At 34.8% G+C, this 13268-nt stretch overlaps 1 protein-coding gene across 1 annotated transcript; it reads right to left on the bottom strand.

Annotated features, from left to right (window-relative positions):
• Positions 1-611: 611 nt before the first annotated feature.
• Positions 612-3804, bottom strand: LOC111408920 (jacalin-related lectin 3). Its single transcript, XM_023038766.1, has 7 exons — positions 3662-3804; positions 3343-3555; positions 2620-3075; positions 2276-2521; positions 1746-2180; positions 1377-1595; positions 612-1137 (listed from the first exon to the last, which is right to left on the bottom strand). Exons 1-7 carry the CDS (start codon positions 3680-3682, stop codon positions 838-840), a joined length of 1890 nt encoding a protein of 629 aa, XP_022894534.1. The 5' UTR covers positions 3683-3804; the 3' UTR covers positions 612-837.
• Positions 3805-13268: the final 9464 nt, after the last annotated feature.

Below are 13268 nucleotides of genomic sequence, written 5' to 3'. Positions count from 1 at the left end.
TTTATTAGTTGACCAAATTCAAGCGTTTGACCATTATTTGACCATCTTTAAAATGATAAAATGGTAATTCTACATTTTCCAACTTAAAATAATTAACAATCATACAAGTACAGAAAATTTTGAAAGATAAAAAAAGAAAACAAAAAACAATCCAGTCAACTGCACCACATTGGCGTCAGTAGGAATTTTGTCAAGAATTCCCTGTACTCATGACAGTTTTTCCAATAATCGAAGAGAAAGAATCGAGAAAGAAAGAAGAAATTTCTTTATGTTCCTCACCACACCCCCCACATTCATCTTAATTTCCCAACCTGATTCCCCACCCCGTAAGTCTTTACTTCCCTGTTTCCCATTTCTCTCTACCTTCTCTCTTCCAATCTCTCTCCATTTTTATTCTTTTTCTAACTTGACTTTTACTGAGAATTGGGAATCAAGAAGGAAAAGAAAAAGCAAATTTCAAGTTGAAATCAGACTGGAGCTAAGCATAGCATCATGTTATATAGGAATTCTTACTATCATTAGTAAGTGATGTAACTTTGCAGGCAATCAGACCAAAATCAAGCACAACATACTTGGTCCTTAATAAGTGATACATAAGTAGTGCAGTACCGTGCATAAATTTTTTCTTTCTTGTTTAACATATATTTGGAACCAAAATATATAGTTATCATCAAACAGGCCTAATTTATTGAAAATAATAACTAATTTGTTACTCTTTTCGACTGTGTGCAGCAGAAAACTACAATTTTATGTAGAACACACTGAGTTAACAGTAAATAGAAATCTGATGATTCACAGTATCAGATATATTTCTATTATTTAGATCAAAACGGCAAATCAAGAGAAAATTTTCATGAGAGATGAGGGCTTAGATGATCTTTTATTTCCTGACCAATATTGCATATGAACTCCAATGGCATCCAAATCCATGCTGCTCCTCCCATGAAAGCCAACCACTATGCCTTCTGTGGTATTTGATGTGAAAAAACTACCCAGCTCTTCACCAAATGGACCGTATTTTTTCCGACTTGTATGAAATGTCAAGGATTTTACGACTTTTTTCCCCTGGTCTACGCTGATAGGACCATAATATCCACTTATGCAGGTTAATACTTCATGAGGATATTCCAACTTCACCTGAAAAAATGCACCAAGGTATTGATTGTGGTGATATTCAAATCTCACATAACAGAATGTGATAAAATGAGATTGAAACAAAGACATTGAACAAGTTACCTACTAGCACAGCATAAAAAGTTAATTGCTTCTACATTCATGATAGGGACACTCGTCGAATAGTATTCATGCTCAATATGAATTGCCAGATCATATGAATTGCATAAAAGACTACTGACAATTAGTTATGCTGCTTGTACCTGATTAGATATTTGTCCACCATTGCCACCATGTTTTACTGACCAAACAGATTGCCCATTTCGATCATACTCAATTTCTATACAGCTAATGGCCTCTGTTCTTGTTAGTATGATCTGTTTAATCCCACTGAATACTCCATCGTCCCAGGGTTTTCCACCATCTCCACCCCATGGACCAGGTCCATATGTAGCTGGATCTTTCGGCAGTCGTTGGACGACCTAAGCAGATTCATCAAGCTTTAGAAATTGTATGCCAATATAAACGTTGCGAAAGTAAAGTCAAGTCTATGTCCATGATTAAAACATGAGTAAACTTTGAGACATAAAATTAAATTTAGACATAGGCATAAGGAAGTTACTACATGGTACCTCCCCAGTTTGTGATTGCTTTCCTATTTTAGAAAACCACTGAGGGATTTCAGCTTTGTTTTTTAACAATGAAGTGTGGTTGTTGGACATCGAGGCGGAATTTGACGTAGGAATTTTGTTCTTGGACTTGGTGGGTACGGCATTATGGTAACTGGATTTAGAGGAAGGAATTGATGCAGGAACAGCTTTTCCTTCTATCACGTGGAAACCAATTGCATCAATAAACAATCCCTTCCTTCCATGGAATCCAACAATCATCATTCTTTCTTTTAAATTGGTCGAGAAGTACGTTCCTCCTTCTTCTCCGTAGGGACCATATTTTCCCTTTGTAGTATGAAAAATTAGTGACTTGATGACTTCAGGGCCCATAATCATTGCAGGTCCGTAGTAGCCTGTTATGTGAGTCAAGATTTCTGATGGGTAATCGAACACAATCTGCAAAGTAAAAATCAAATTTCCAGAGTCAGTAATGATTTTGATGCAATAAGGCATAGGATGAATTTCAAATTGTATTTCTTGATATGTACAACCTTATCCTTTTTAAATCCTCCAGTGCCTCCATTTTTGCTTCCCCAAACAGGTTGCCCATTTTGTTCATAGCAAACTCTTAAAGAAACAATTCCCACACTGCGTGATAAATTAATTTGCCTGATGCCATCGTAGACTCCATCATCAAATAGGTTTCCACGATTACCACCCCAGGGTCCATATGTCAAAACGCCTTTAACATTTTTAGAGGGGATTCTCTCAATTTTGTTGGGGTTTACATGTGCAGTCTGAAATATATTTTCAGCAAAGTTCACTTCTGTAAAATAAACTTGGAAAAAGTGAAAGAAACTTGAAAGAATTTTTATTAAAAAGAGATCCATGTCACCTCATTCTTGGGTTCTGCATAGCTGAATTCACGAGAAGTCTGCCTTGAGAGGTTATTTACTAGAGAATTGTTGTGATCATCCTTCTTTCTGACAGCAACAATGAGGTCATAGTTTGTACCGAAGCTTCCTTGGATCAGCGAGTGTTCGTACTCCTCAGTCCGATGAAAACCATAACTCTGTGACTGGATGATAGAATTTGATGCAATAGGTTTATGAATAGGCTCCAAATAAACGCCAATAGCATCCAGGTACCAGCCACACTTTCCATGGAAACCAACAATCTTGCTACTTGTTGGAAATGTAAAATAAGTACCTTGTTCAATGCCATAAGGCCCATATGTTCTTTTATTGCTTACAAAAGTAAGTGATCGAACTAAGACTGTTCCCCATGCTTGTAAGTTACCATAGTGTCCATGAATTGAAGTTAGGAACTCATCTGGGTAATCAAGCCTGACCTGCAGAACCATCAATATTTAAGCCATTCAAAATGGTTTTGATCTTCTGAAATATATTTTATAAAAGTACGAAAAATGTAATCCCATCTCTGAACAAATTTCTCTGGGCCAATAAATAAATAAAGAAATCATTCCATGTCACCGAAGTTAGAAGATGATCATCACTAGTGAATCACTTAGAAAATCTACAGAAGAAATTTTGAACCGTGAAAGCATGGAATGAATAGATGGATAAGTTATTCTCAAGAGTCAAGACTATAAACTCACCTTGTCAGTTTTAGGCCCTCCATTGCCACCATGCTTTTCTGACCAGACTGAGGCCCCATTCCTATCATATTCAATCCTAATTGAGTCTATTCCAGCTCCATGAGCTATCTCCAATTGCCTTACTGTGGAGTACACTCCATCATCCCAGTGAAATCCATCTTGACCTCCCCATGGCCCGACAGATATGGTGTGTTTTCCAGTATTCTCCAAACCCTGTACATATTACTTCACATAGTTAGTAAATGATTAATCAAAAATACTAAACTACACATTCATACAGCATAATAGCACATAATTTAGCAAATACATTGTAACTTACCAAATTGGAGTAATGATCCATAGAGTCAACAAGAAAGAGATACTAAGGATGACTTATGGTCCTGAATTTGGACTGAAGAAAGGCAGGGAGGTATATATACACGACTTCATGGTGCACAGGACGAATCAATCTGTTCGCTGGGGGCACTAAAACAGTTCCAGGTACATGCAAAATAAGAAAAATTCAGGGTTCCACTATGGAAAGAAGGCATTCAAAAGAAAGGAATCTGATTCAATTTTTACAAAAGCATTTTAAAAAGCCTCAGTATACCAACGGGTGCAGATATGACATTAGTTTCCACTGTCCAATGAGTATTAGCAAGGATGACATAGACAATGTGTAACACCGCTTACTCGTTTTTCATGATTATCATGTCTATCTAAATTAATTTCATAATATCATATTTATTGTTCAATTAATATAATTATTTTCGTCGTGACCAACCATATGTTTTGCAATGGAACATACTTTGAATGTCTTAGACGATTGACTTGTCAATTAAAATTAATTATAATATGCTTATAATTCAATTAAATCCAGAATACATTATACGATATTTGTCTTATAATATTATTACTCACCATTAGGTAAATAACCATAGCAACATATATACCTTTTCTTTATTTTAAGTAAATAAATTCTATCTAATCTAATTTGGGTTTATAGTTAGACAGTAGATGGGGAATTGAGGGCCTGTTCAGTAGTGATTTTAAAAATTGATTTTTTGACCGTTGGGAGAAAAATAGGGGTCACATGTAAGAGAATAAGTCAAAAATTACGGTTGAAATAATGAAATGACAGTCAAAAAATCAATTTTTTGAGGTAAAAAATCACTCCCAAACGGGGCCTGAACCAGCAACGAGTCAGCTTTATGGATTTATTAATTGACTCAATTAGCATAATTTTATCTTTAAATAATGGCCATAAAACTAGAAAGAGACCTTAATTGTGCACCTTCCTTTACTATAATAAATCATTCTTAATTCATTGGAATCAAAAGAGCACTTCAACACTCTACTTTTGCTTTACGTTCCTGAAATTCTTAATCACGTTCAAGCCCCTCATTATGGTACCAAAATATTTAATTTATTTGGTCATGGTTCTATGATTAATGTTATATTTTATGATGTGAATGGATTCGTGCATCTTGTTTGATAATCGATAGCACTACATGTTCATAAACGAATTTAACCATGAACGAGAAGATTTATGTTATATGTATGAATTTTGTGTGTAAATTAAGCGTATTTTATTGCTATGTGGTAATTTATGCATCAAAGATAAATGAACGATTGAGTAAATGAATGTCTCGTATCTATTCATTAATGTTTTGAAATTCACTGTGCTTTTATTTAATCATTGAGAAATTTATTTTAATGTTCACGCACGTGTGTCATGTCTGTGTGTTTGTGTGTGTTTTATTCACATAATTCATTTATTGATTGTTCCTTTGTCATTAATAATTAACTACTTTTCATTTTCTCGTTTATGTTATTTGGCTGCATGTATGATAAATTCTATGTTCTTAAACATTAGGACTAAAGATCTTTTAATTGATTTATATAAACTGTTGTGTTAAAACCTACTAGATCAGTATGTGTGTGTGTGTGTGTCTTGTGTATATTTATATAAGTATGTGTGTGAGTATATGTGTGTGTGTGTATGTAATAGGGAATTTTTTTTTTTTTTTTTTTTTTTTTTTTTTTTTTTTTTTTTTTTTTTTTTTTTTTTTTTTTTTTTTTGTTTTTTTTTTTTTTTTTTTTTTTTTTTTTTTTTTTTTTTTACTTTACATAAAACAATCTGTGTGTAAATCTAAATCTTAAATTGATTAGTACCTATTTGGTTGATGATGCCCCTTTATGGTGGATTCCATTTTTTACATTTTATCAACCTTAATTCTTTTTTTAATACATAAATAAAATTAATTTGATAGAACAATTTTATGGCTTAATATTTAAAAAGTGGATTTTGTCCTAGTTTCTAAATAAATGATATGAATTAGATTTTGGCACGTGGATTTCGTTGATGACTAAGAACATGTTCACTTGCCATTTGAAAAGTAAATTGTTAGGACTCAAGGTAAGTAAACATCATCTTGTCTTCATAACACGTGCTATTATTAAATGTTCAATTTATGTGTTACATAAATTTGCTATTATGTAAACAGGACATATAATTATTTCATTAAATGTCATGAATGTTTCATGCATACTCATGCACGTCAATGCGTCCATAGGTATACATGAAGTTTCAACGAGTAAAATATTTTTAAATGTCATGACTTGATGAGTGTTTAAAGATTTGTATTCTGAATGTTGTTTTTACGATATGCATATCTATGCCATGAAGGTGTGAGTGGGAAATGGGGCATGGGGGGCTCGCGCACCCAACTAATGTTCAATAATAAATTATGAATGTCCAATGTTACTGTTAATGTTAACTGTTTTGTGGTACTACCGGCAGAATTTGATCAGGTTTCAAATAACAAGGCCCATTGCATTCTGATTGGCTATAGACGACACATCAAGTGAGCTCATGACGTTAATGCTTTTAAAGAAATGAAAGAATGTGAATACATATTGAGAAATGCCTTTTGTTTTAAAATAATGCATATGCATATCATTAGCATGCATCATGTGCATGGGGTTTGCTTATCGAGTGTTAACTCATCCCATGTTATCCCTCTCCATTTTCAGATTATGAAGACAAGCTGATTTGAAATGATGGCTTGTGGTGTCACGGACTCATTATGAATATAGTTTATATTTGATTTCGCTTTGAAATAAACTTAAGTTTTTAATTTAATCGTCATATATTTTATTAAGTACACACATATATATTTTTTATAAATCAAGTCATTGATTGTTACTATGTTGAAGAAAAATTTAATCGCTTCCACATTTACGATTTTAAGAGAATGTCAAATGATATCTTCAAAATTAGGTATATAATTTCAGGGGTGTTGCACAATGGGTTAGCTTAGGGATGACAATGAGTTGAGCCGCTTTAACTCATGAGCTCGGCTCGGGCTCGTGGCGAATTGAGCTCGTGGCTAGTGAAAGACGAGTCGAGCTCGGCTCGTTGCTTGGGGGCAAGCTTGGCTCGGCCCACGAACTCGTGATCTCACGAGCCACGAGCCGCTCGCGAGCTAGTGATTTTTTCAATTTATTTATTATTTTTTGTAAATTTTCACTTTTTATATATATATAAATTTGCAATTTTATTGACGAGCCGCTCAACCCGTTTGACATCCCTAGGTTGGCTTCAAAGGCCTGTCCAGCCAAATATTCCAAAATGGCAAATCAATCAAAAAATTCTTTAAACTTGCCATGTGAGCAACTACACGACATCGTGTGTACTGGACTAGAAAGTGATGAGCTCGTTTTCAAGTTCTGGGAGGTAAAGTATCTAGTAATATTTGTTTCACTTCATATAACACGTGGTTTCCACCTCAAATACATTCTATAATGCTCGGACTCTGGTACAGGTATGTATCTAAATGTCAAATATTTTATTTTGTAAAATGTAGGATATAGAGACATGACTAAAAAAAAGGTCAAATCTTTCACAGTTCAATTTCTAGTTTTCATAAAAAATTACATGTAAAAAGTTATATAATAATTAAGTGATAAATTGTTAAAAGATAGAACATGTCAATTAAAACTAAATAGAAATTAATATTAAAAGTCTAAAACACCAAAAACATCATAAATTTACATGACAAAAGCACAAAATTAAAATAAAAGTTAGAAATGACATAATTAATTACAATTGCCATACCCGCTTGAAAATTGAAGAATCCGCCCCATATTTTATATCCATACCATGTGGCCAACATGCCAAGTCTGAGCATCACAAATTGTACCCCTTTTTATTTTCCATTCTTTCCCTCATTAAAATGAAAAATATGACCGTTATCTATCACATCAAATTATCAAATTTGAATTTCTATCTCTTGTGTGGGGCTCATAACGGCTATAATTTTCATTCTCATTTTTATAAAAATGAGAAATAAACACCCCTTATAGGTTCCCATAATATTAGGTACAAATATTTTCTCTTATCTTTTTTAATTATGATGATTTCTCATAGAAGTTTTCTACAGCTCATAATAGGATATAGGATTTAAAAATAGAATTCAGGTGTTAATAAAAACAAAGGCGGGAAGACCACTAGTTGTCTAGTTCAACTTCCACCTAGTTACTGAAAGTGATAAGTGAACAAGGTGCTGGGATAATATCATCTGCGATTTGACGAGTCTAAGAACGGGGCATGAGTTTCTGGAGGCAAAAGATTTTTAATACAAAGCGTTTGTCGAATTCTCACATGCACATGAATACATTAGTATCCTGATGATGCATCGACATGGACACGTTGTCCCAACCGACATACATTGGACATATCGACACGCGATTTTTCAAAAAAGTGTGCTGACACAACACATCATTGATACTTGCTTAAATTCTTTAAAATTCTTCATTTATATAACATAAATTTAGTTTTATAATTTTTATTGATTTTTTTGTTAAATCTTTTAAATATGAGTACCCATTTATTATTTACTAATAACTTTGAATTAAAAATATATAATATTTCTGATAAAAAATGAAAAAGGATCATATTAGAGTGTTCGAAAAGTGTGGATAGTTTACAATTTCAATGATCGCAATTGTCATTCCTGAATTGAATTGCTTTCAACAGCCAGCCATCATCGAGAGAAGAAAAAAATGAAGATAAAGCTATAATCCTGAACAAAAAAATGGTAAGCAAGAAATTAAAAAAATAAAATAAAATGGAAACCTTAAGAATTCTGAACAATGAAAAAACTATGAAATTGAGTCCACTGGTGAGAAATGTCTGGGAAAAACTTTCAATTCTCTCAATGATCAATAAGAGGACAATTGAAACTCGTGAGTAATGCATTTGTGTATTCACAAGACCATTCACTAAAGGGAAGTGTCAAGTAGACAGTAACTTCTGTAAAGTCATTAAAGGGGAAAAAGATAAAAATAGCATTCACACAGCTCACACTCAGATGATGCACAGCCATTACATATTAAAAATGTTGAAAATAATGGCAATGGAGAAGAAAATTATAAAAGCATATCAATGAAGACTTGAATACGAAATTAGTCTTGTTGTCCTCAAACATTAGTTGCCTCATTTCCAATGTTTTTTAAGGATTTTTGGCAAACAGTTTGTAGGATTAAACAAACCTTGACAAGAAGAACACCAAAAAGCAAAGGTGTTTATTTACAACGAACAAGTGAAAATAGAAGAATTATATGATAAATTTTCTCAATATTGGAAGTATATTTGGAAATAAATTTTTATGGAACTCAATATGTCTTTCTTGCACTTGGATCACCTATTTATAGGCCTTGACAAGTTTTTCACGAAATGGTGCAAAATAAGGATGAAAAGTCACCAATTTCAAATAAAAACGATTAGAAAATGGTTAGTTTTGATAACCATGTGATCGCATGGTTAGGCCCCCCTCCCCCTTTTTTTTAACAATAAGTTTCCAACAAAAAACTCATCCCTTAAACAAACGTGAAATAAAAGAACATGAGAGAAAGAGATACACAAATCCTAGGATCTGGTTATTCCCCCAAAGCAACAACATTATAATAATTCCACTCCCTGCTTCCAGTTTTGGACATAACCCCCCCCAACCCCACACACCTAAGTAATTAGTTTCAAACCGAGTCTTTGGCATATTTCACCGAAATTATGAATACAATTTTTTGGTTGCCAATTTCAATTGTCAAAGCAGCAGAAATGGACAATGAACAAGAGAATTGAAAGAATGAAATATCCAATCACAAATGTGAAATACGTACCGATTTTATTTTAAAAGGCAGAACAATAATATATACATGATAGATAAATGGGAGATGCTACATGTACCAAATCATTTACCAAAAGGACGATCAAATTGACAAGTGTCGCGCCCTTATTGGAGTGGATAGGCGCCCCTCCAATAGGGGGCGCCACTTGTTGATTCGGTCAAAAATTTGGTAAGACATTTGGTACAAGTAGATTAGCTGAAACTTGACCCTTAGTCCTTTCAAGCGAGGACACATTGCTTGCTCTTTCTCCTCAGTTTGGATTGCCAGGGAATTCCTGACTCAAAAGTAAAGTAATAGACATAGACTGAAACAATGAAAGAGACCCCTATATCCATCCTATTTCAAAATTCATTTTTACATCCAAAGTGTGACTCATCCTGGTTCAAGACATTCCAACGCTCTTTCAACCAAGTACGTAGAGAAGGACCACACTTGTCCTCAAACAACACCACTTGTCTCCCACTTTCTTTAGTAAACAGTTATAAGGCAGAGCCCTTAGAGTCATACTTAAGGGCAGTTCCTTAGTGAAAGAAAGGAGAGAAAAGAGAGAGGTATTATATGTATACCATAGTGCCTCTCCTACCTTTCTTGGTGCTCCATCCTGAAGTCCAGCACGGCTGCAAGCATAAACTGCACTAGTTGAAGAGGAAGAACTAGTCTTTCTACTGAGAGCATCGGCAACCACATTAGCTTTCCCTGGATGGTAATCAATCTTACAATCATAATCCTTAATCAACTCCAACCATCTTCTCTGCCTCAGATTCAGTTATTTCTGATCAAATATATACTTTAAACTTTTGTGATCAATAAATATTTGACATTTCTCACCATAAAGATAATGTCTCCAAATCTTCAATGCCAACACTACTGCAGCTAACTTCAAATCATGAGTTGGGTAATTTAACTCATGCTTCTTCAATTGTCTAGAAGCATAAGCTACAACTTTCCCATTCTGCATTAGAACACAACCCAATCCTTGGCGTGAAGCATCACTATAAATCACAAACTCTTCACCCGGAGATGGAAGAGTAAGTATAGGAGCAGAAGTCAACCTTTTCTTCAACTCTAGAAAACTCTTCTCACATTCCTCATTCCACACAAATTTCGTGTTCTTCCGAGTCAAACTAGTCAAAGGAAGAGCAATTTTGGAAAAATCCTCTACAAATCGACGATAATAACCTGCTAACCCAAGAAAACTCCATACTTCTGTAACATTAGTAGGGCGTTCCCATTTCATTATTGCTTCAATTTTCTGAGGATCTACATAAATAGCTTTAGCAGAGATAACATGACCCAAAAATACAACTTTATCCAGCCAAAATTCACATTTGCTGAATTTAGCATACAACTGTTTATCTCGCAAAGTCTGCAAAATAATCCTCAAATGCTTAGCATGCTCATCTCTACTGCGAGAATAAACTAAGATATCATCAATAAAAACAATCACAAATCTGTCTAAATTTGGGCGAAGCACTCTATTCATCAAGTCCATGAACGCTGCAGGGGCATTAATCAACCCAAATGGCATCACCAAAAACTCATAATGGTCATACTGTGACCTAAAAGCAGTTTTTGGTACATCGATATCTCTAATTCTGAGTTGATGATACCACGAACGTAAATCAATTTTCAAAAACACTGAGGCACCTCTAAGTTGGTCAAACAAATCATCAATGCGAGGCAACGGATACTTGTTGCGGACTGTCACTTTATTCAACTGTCTGTAGTCAATACACAATCTCATTGTGCCATCTTTCTTCTTCACAAACAAGACTGGAGCTCCCCATGGAGATACACTGGGTCTAATGAAACCTTTATCAACTAAATCTTTCAACTGAACTTTCAATTCCTTCAGCTTTGCTGGAGCCATTCTGTAAGGTGATTGTGAAATAGGGGTAGTCCCTGGAATCAAATCAATAGTAAACTCGATTTTCCTATCAGGAGGTAACCCTGGAAAACCTTCAAGAAAAACATCAGGGAAATCTTTTACCACTGGTATATCTTCAAGTTTCAATTTAGTGATTTGAGTGTCAATCACATGAGCTAAATATGCTTGACAACCTTTTCTAAGCAATCTCCCAGCATCAAATGCTGTTATGATACATGAAGGTAGTATTCTTCGTTCACCACTAAAAATGATTTCAGGCTCTCCTGGCCTTCGAAACGCCATTTCTTTGCGAAAACAATCAACTGATGCATGATTCACAGACAAAAAATCCATGCCCAACATCACATGAAAATCATGAATATCAAGTGGAATCAAATTAGCTTTCAACTCATGATCATTCACACTAATCATGCAATCTTTGTACACACTGTTAGCTAAAAGTAAATCTCCTACAGGAGTTGCTATCACCAAATCACTATCTAATGATTTTGACATATGGTCGGCATAAATAGCAGATGCATAAGATATAAATGAATGTGTAGCACCTGAATCTATTAAAGAACGAGCCTTTTACCAAAAATAGATAATGTACCCATAACCACATCAGGTGACTCGTCGGCATCATGCCGAGTCACTGCAAACACTCTTCCCTGAGTTCTGGGTTGTCCAGCCTGGCCTTTCTATCTAGTACCACTACTGCCAGGAGCATCAGACTGAGTAGCACTAGTAGCACCTACTTTGCTTGCCAAAGTATTCTGATTCTGATTCTGTCTAGAAATGCCAGCATCCGACTGCAAAGAAACCCCATGTGGAATGCCACCCTGCTGGAAACGAACTGGACACTCTCTCCTCATGTGTCCCGTCTGACCACAATGATAACACACTCCAATTCCCTTACGACACTCACCAGGGTGAAATTTCTAGCACAACTGGCATTGGGGAAATCTGGCCACACCAGAGCTATCACTTTGTCCAGGAGTAAATGATCTCCGAGAAGATTTCTGAGTTTGAGTACGGTTACTCCCTGGCTGCTGTACTGATCCCAGACTCGACCTCGAGCTCTGACTGCGATGAGATCTGGACTTAAAACTACCAGAAGTGGAAAAACCTAATCACATAATCCGTTCTTAACCCAGTACTAACTTCTGCTTTCAATATTCTCAATGTCTGGTCTTGAGATTGAGCTTTTCTAACCTTATCAATCAAGTCAAATGAGGACTTGTATGAAATAAATTATTTTTATTGGGACTCGATTGATCAAATCATTTTATTTGGGTTTATCTTATAAATTATAAATATTTTGAAGGTTAAATTGGATACATTTTTAAGTTGGGAACTTACTTATATAATTTTGGAAGTGTTAGGATTAAATGTGATATGAAAAGGGAGTTGAAGGACTTAGTTTGTAATTATGGGTTAGTGGACCATTTAAGTCAACCATTTGACCCATTCTCTCTCAATTTCCCACCAAAACACACACACACAGAGAGTAACGAGAAGCAGAGACCGGCAGTGAAGGGAGAAAAAGGGAAAGAAGAAAGGAAAAAGAAAAGGAAAAGAAGAAAGGAAAAAGAAGAAGAAAAGAGGTGAGGTTAATCTCTTTAAATTGGGTTTAATTTTTCCACTTTGTTTTCAAGTGATTAAGTATGATTTATATTAAATTTTTAGGGTTTTAACTTGTAGAATAAAATGTCGAATTTTAGGTGATATTTGTAAGGCATTAAAAAGTTTGCAGAGATTGCTAGGTTTTTCGCTCAGAAAGTGCTTTGCGAACGAGTCACGGGAATAATAGAAAAGCACTCTTCGGGGCTCACTATTGCCTCTATTACATAACCTTGGCAGGCTAGACTTATTTCAGACCTTTTGA

Source organism: Olea europaea, chromosome 14, assembly GCF_002742605.1.
Source record: "Olea europaea var. sylvestris chromosome 14, O_europaea_v1, whole genome shotgun sequence".
In the NCBI taxonomy this organism is placed as follows: Eukaryota; Viridiplantae; Streptophyta; class Magnoliopsida; order Lamiales; family Oleaceae; genus Olea; species Olea europaea.
This window is presented reverse-complemented; position numbering and strand designations above follow the sequence as displayed.

What these genes read in the sequence shown, in the direction of transcription:
- LOC111408920 (XM_023038766.1), bottom strand. Translation starts at nt 3,682, where the DNA reads ATGGATCATTACTCCAATTTG. An exon ending in GAGGGCCTAAAACTGACAAG is followed by an intron (nt 3,076 to 3,342) that starts GTGAGTTTATAG and finishes ATGGTTCTGCAG; the next exon opens with GTCAGGCTTGATTACCCAGA. An exon ending in GAGGATTTAAAAAGGATAAG is followed by an intron (nt 2,181 to 2,275) that starts GTTGTACATATC and finishes TTTACTTTGCAG; the next exon opens with ATTGTGTTCGATTACCCATC.